Source organism: Chelonoidis abingdonii, chromosome 11 (assembly GCF_003597395.2).
Source record: "Chelonoidis abingdonii isolate Lonesome George chromosome 11, CheloAbing_2.0, whole genome shotgun sequence".
Lineage (NCBI taxonomy): Eukaryota > Metazoa > Chordata > Testudines > Testudinidae > Chelonoidis > Chelonoidis abingdonii.
Window position 1 is genome coordinate 55,223,853 of NC_133779.1, and position 6,000 is coordinate 55,229,852.

Here is a 6,000-nt window from a genome sequence, read left to right on the forward strand (position 1 = left end):
TCCTGCCCCCGCGCCCAAGGACTGACGCCCCCCACCCCACCTTTTCGGGATAGCGGCTGCAGCCAGCGCCGAGTGGGGCTGGAAGCCGGGCCAATCTGCAGGACAAGGACGGGTCCCCGCAGCCGAGCCCGAGGAGGGCTGGGCAGGCGGCGGGGGCACCTACCACCCGGGGAGCCTGGCTGACCTACATAGCGGCACCACCTGCCAGCGGCAGGCAGCGCCCAGCGACCCCCTCCCTGCTGTGCCGGGCTCCCAGCCCCGCGCCGAGCGCCACAGAGCGGGGAACCCTCGCCCGCACCCCCGGCCCAGTCCCAGCGAGCCCAAGGCGGAGTCCGGCCGAACCGAGGCAGCGCGGGTGGGGGCGCGCTGGTTACCCCAGCTGCCAGGCAGGAGGCGGCGGCTCCCAGCCCCTCTTCCAGACGCTCGGGTTACGGCGCTGTCCGCGGTCCGCTCCCTGGGCTGCAGATGCAGCTACCGGCCTCCGCGGAACGGCGTTTGCAGACAGGAGCGCAGCTGGACGACACCCCCCACCCCCGGGCTGACACCCCGCGACTCCCCACTCACCGTCCTGCGAGAGGGTCCCGCTGCCCGCCGCCAGGCAGCCGAGAAGCAGCAGCAGGGTCAGCGCCGGCGGCAGCATGGTGGCTCTAGGGCTGCGGGGATCCTCCAAGGCTCAGCCCCGCGGGAAGCGACCGTCCGGTCCGCTCCGGCCCGCCCGCGCCCACGGCCACGCACGACAGCAGCGGCAGCTACTATTGACTGAAGCGAGCGCGGCGGCTGCAGCAGGGGATTAAATAGAGCAGGCGGAACGGACCATTAGGGCTGCGACCGTAGGGGGACGGGAGCATCTTTCCGAACGTTTCCCCTCCCCTCCGCCCTGTTGAAACACTCTCGCTCGGCTCCCCCCCACCCGCGCAGCGCCCCCGCAGAAAACTTGGTGCGGTCCGCACGCTCCGGTCCCCGCGGAGCGCGCTGCTACTGCTGCTGCTCGCGGGGTGGGGGCTGCGCGGCCGCGGGGGCCCAGAAGCCGGTCCAGGGTCCGAACCAGAAGCGCTGAGCTCGGACGGTGCAATGCAGCTTTTGGGCGCGGGCGGGTCACTGGCACCTGCCGGCACTGCCTCTGGTTACTGCTCACAGGGAGTGGGACCAGCCCTCCCCTGGCGGGCGCACACGCACGGCCCGCGTCCCTACAGACCATGGGAGGCTGCGTCCCCCCGACGCTCTGTATAGCCGCGGGGAAAACGCGGCAGCCGCCAGCGCCAAACCAAAACAAGCCACACCCGCTTCCAGAACACACCCAGCCGCGCCTCGGAGATCCGGGCTACCGCGGCGTGATTGTCCCTGCCTAGGCTCGTTCCCCAGGCTCGGGTTAGCCCGGGGTGGCAGGATGGTTCAAGTCATGGTAGGAAAAGGACGTGATAAAACCCATTTCCCCACTGGGGCTGTCACTGATGTCTGGGAAGCTGAGGTCGGTGTGGGGCAGGCTGTATCGTTAGTTTATTGACGAGGAGGGGTCTCTGGAGCAGGCTGTATCAGCGGTGTATTGGTGAGGCGGGGTCTGGGTGGGGCAGGCTGTATCAGCGGTGTGTTGGTGAGGAGGGGTCTCTGTGGGGCAGGCTGTATCAGCGATGTATTGGTGAGGAGGGGTCTCTGTGGGGCAGGCTGTATCAGCGATGTATTGGTGAGGAGGGGTCTCTGGAGCAGGCTGTATCAGCAGTGTCTTGGTGAGGCGGGGTCTGGGTGGGGTAGGCTGTATCAGCGGTGTATTGGTGAGGAGAGGTCTGGGTGGGGTAGGCTGTATCAGCGGTGTATTGGTGAGGAGAGGTCTGGGTGGGGTAGGCTGTATCAGCGGTGTATTGGTGAGGAGGGGTCTCTATGGGGCAGGCTGTATCAGCGGTGTATTGGTGAGGAGGGGTCTCTATGGGGTAGGCTGTATCAGCGGTGTATTGGTGAGGAGGGGTCTCTGGGGCAGGCTGTATCAGCGGTGTATTGGTGAGGAGAGGTCTGGGTGGGGTAGGCTGTATCAGCGGTGTATTGGTGAGGAGGGGTCTCTGGGGCAGGCTGTATCAGCGGTGTATTGGTGAGGAGGGGTCTCTATGGGGCAGGCTGTATTAGCAGTGTATCGGTGAAGTGGGGTCCCTGTGAGGCAGGCTGTATCAGTAGTGATGGTGATGAGTAGTTTGTGGCGGGTAGGTGAGGAGGGGTCTCTGTGGGGCAGGCTGTATCAGCAGTGTAGTATCGGTGAGGAAGAGTCTGTCTGGAGCAGGCTTTCTCAGTGGTGTTTTGGTGGAGAGGGGTCTGTGTGGGGCAGGCTGTATCAGCACTGGTATTTGGTGAGGCCATGCCTTGTGGGTCAGATTTTATCAATGGTGTATTGGTGAGAAGGTGTTGCATTGGGGCAGCCTGTATCAGTGACAGGATCTATGGAGACAGGGTCCATAGCAACTTTCCTGTAATCAGAATCTTTTGTTGAGGAGCTAGTTCTTTGTAAAAAGGGAGTGCTGCTGTGTAAATACAGCTCCAGTGGAGTAGTTATTGTGGGAGAAGTGGTTGTCTCATAGCTCTGAGGGAGACCAGTGGAACCATCTGTTATCATCCCTCCCCCTTTTTTATTCTTGGAAACACCCCCGGCTTGCACAGGTGTCCCTGTCTTTTCATACTACACTGATTGGGGCTAGCTAATGATTGGTCGCTCGTCCTGGTTGAGAACCAGTTGAAGATGTGCAAAGCAATAGCATTAGGGAAGGCTGGGGCATTTCCCACATGGATAGTGTGGGAGACATGGGCAATGTGCAGAGAGGAGATGGAGAGAGCTGGTAGGTCTGCTCCTGAAGCCCCCTTGTTGACAGCCCAGTTCTCTCCATTTTTTCAGGCAGCTCCAACCACTTTGGTACACAAATGAGTGAGGCTGGAATGAGACTTGGTCCTTCTTGGGCCCCAAACAACCAGTCTGTCTGGGATGTCAGCACCATGGAGAACCAAATGAAACACTGGTATGTGTAGCTGCTAGATGCATTTCCATCAGCTGTAGAGGAACAAATGTAGCTGAGCATGATCAACTGAAATAGCATAGCCCAGAAGGCCTGGGACGATCATAGAATATCAGGGTTGGAAGGGACCTCGGGAGGTCATCTAATCCAACCCCTCGCTCAAATCACGACCAATTCCCAACTAAATCATCCCAGCCAAGGCTTCATCAAGCCCGACCTTAAAAACCTCTAAAGAAGGAGATTCCACCACTTCCCTAGGTAACCCATTCCAGTGCTTCACTACCCTCCTAGTGAAAATTTTTTTCCTAATATCCAACCTAAACCTCCCCCACTGCAACTTGAGACCAGTACTCGTTGTTCTGACATCAGGTACCACTGAGAACAATTTAGATCCATCCTCTTTAGAACCCCCTTTCAGGCAGTTGAAAGCAGCTATCAAATCCCCCCTCATTCTTCTCTTCTGCAGACTAAACAATCCCAGTTCCTTCAGCTTCTCCTCATAAGTCATGTGCTCCAGTCCCTTAATCATTTTTGTTGCCCTCCACTGGACTCTTTCCAATTTTTCCACATCATCCTTGTAGTGTGGGGTCCAAAACTGGACACAGTGCTCCAGATGAGGCCTCACCAATGTCGAATAGAGGGGAATGATCAGAATGATACTTTGATCTACTAGAGTGGGGATTGCTGTGAATTGGGACATCTCTGTGAGGCAAGATCTGTTTGGGCCAGGGTGTCTCTGTGAGGCAGGGTGTTTCTGGGGTTGGGGTGTCTTGGTAGGTGAGGGTATCTCTGTAAGGCTGGTTCTCTGGGGATCAGGGTGTTTCTGTGACCTGAGGTCTCTGGGGGCCAGAGCTTTTGTGAGACAGGGCACTTCCGGGAGTCAGGGTTTCTATGTGATGGGGTGTCTCTGTGAGATGGGGGGCTCTGTGAGTTGGGGCATCTCCAGGAGGTGAGATGTCTCTGAAGGTCTGGGCCTATGAGGCAGGTGTCTGAGAGGCAGCTATGCCTGTGGGTCGGGGTCTCAGCTGGGGAGTCTCCAGGAGATGGGATGACTTTGTTGATCAGGGTTGCAGCGGGATGGAGGGGTATCTGGGTGTCAGTGAGTTGGGGTGTCCATGAAGCAGGATTCTCTATGCATCTCTGGTGATTAGGGGTATCTCCAGTAGATAGGATGTCTCAATTGGTCAGGTTGTCCATGGGATGGGTGTCTGTAAGGCAGGTGTCCCTGTGGGTTGAAATGTCTCCATGGTTTGGAGTTTGTCTCCAGTGGGAGAGACTTCTCTGTTGGTGGGATGAGGCATCTGTGAGATGGACATCTGTGTGTTGGGGTGGGTCTGTGGGAGATGGCGGTCTCTGGGTGGGGGTGTCTCTTAGAAGGGGATGGGAGGGAGGTCTCTGGGAAGGCGTGTCTCATACCAAGGGCTTAGGGCCTGGAGTGACTGAGAGGAGGTGTTTCTCATAGAAGGGGATGGGAGGTGAGGTTTGCTGTAATAATTTGGCCTGCAAGTTTACCTTAATTGTGAGCTCAACTGTAAAAAGTGGATACAAGTTCTTAAAGTGTCCCAATAACCCAGAATACTAGAAGTTCCTAGAATATCAGGTTGGAAGGGACCTCAGGAGGTCATCTAGTCTAACCCCAAAGCAGGCCTAATCCCCAGACAGATATTTGCCCCAGATCCTTAAATAGCCCCCTAAAGGATTGAACTCACAACACTGGGTTTAGCAGGCCAATGCTCAAACCTCTTATCTGTATCTGCTCAGTTGATGGAAAAGGTGCAAACATGAGACGGAAGGACTAATTAGTTCAAACAAAAAGTCCTACAGACACCATTCCAGTACTGTATTAAGATCACTCCTGATAAACAAGAGGAGTAGAGGACTGGAAATCAATGGACCAAAACTGGTGTGTTGGAAATGAGGCCTGTTGGTGGACAAAATAACCATTGGATGGACTGTTCCACCAAACACTCCCTTTAGGAATTTTTAGAAAGAAAAGACTTTTGGGAAACAGCCACTGCAGTGAGTTTTATTATCATGGCTGCCACCCCCACTATCTTCTCTGACCCCTGTGCTTCATTATCCTGCTCTCGAGAGGTCTTGACCAGGATGGCCAGATAATATCGCCACCTGTACCAGCTCTGGCTGAATCCCAAATACCACTTGCAGTGTGAGACTTTGTCTCCCCTCCCCCTGCAGTATGTCCTTTTCCCTCCCCACTTAATTTATCTTCTTTCCCATCTCTCTCCTTTTTCCTTCTATCTAATGAGAGTCTGGCTTAGCTGGTCACAACTGTATATGTCATAGCACTGCTGTAAGCCTGTGACCTGAAAAAAGCAGCTAAAAGCAATGCCCTAAATGGGCTGATGATGGTACGAGTTTTGCAGGTCTTTGAGTGGCTGATGAGAACATGTGCTGGGCCAGTGTCTCTCCCGCAGTGAGGTTGCAAGTGAGAGTCAGCACCAGAGACAGACACTGCATTTTCTATTTGTTGTTCTTTTCTCTCCCCTTTTTGTGTGTTTGTGTTGTTTTGTCTTCTAGGAAATGGGATCGGACTTTAACAACGACACATCTCCAGGCCATCTCAACTAACTTCTCTTTGCCACGTCTTGAATTCCATCTAAGCAACTGTCAAACAAAGGGTGTTTTCCTTATAAAACCTCTCTCCAGCTGATGGGAAAGGAAAGAAGGGATGCTGTTACAATAAAAGCCTGACCTAATACTCTAACATTGCAAAGCTTTAACTGTTTTTCCTTCTTTTCTGAATCTTTAATAAAAGATTAAAAGGATAGTTAATGCCCTGGGCTTAACAGGCTGAAGTCTCTGGATATGAAACTGCAAATTTTTTTTAACGCTGTTGTCATAAATAGATAGCTAAGGGTTAATGTTTCTTTTACCTGTAAAGGGTTAACAAAGGGAACCAAACACCTGACAAGAGGACCAATCAGGAAACTGGATTTTTTAAAAGCTTAAGGGAGGGAATTTGTGGGTCTTCTTTGTCTTGGGTCTGTGT

General features: G+C 54.4%; 1 protein-coding gene across 1 annotated transcript in view; it reads right to left on the reverse strand.

Moving 5' to 3' along the window:
* CADM3 (cell adhesion molecule 3) overlaps positions 1 to 835 on the reverse strand; it is a 121,139-nt gene extending 120,304 nt beyond the window's left edge. Inside the window, exon 1 of the mRNA XM_075071146.1 lies at positions 565 to 835. Coding sequence (XP_074927247.1) covers positions 565 to 640 — 76 coding nt within the window. The 5' untranslated portion in view covers positions 641 to 835. The remainder of the gene's footprint in view (positions 1 to 564) is intronic.
* Between the last annotated feature and the right edge of the window lie 5,165 nt (positions 836 to 6,000).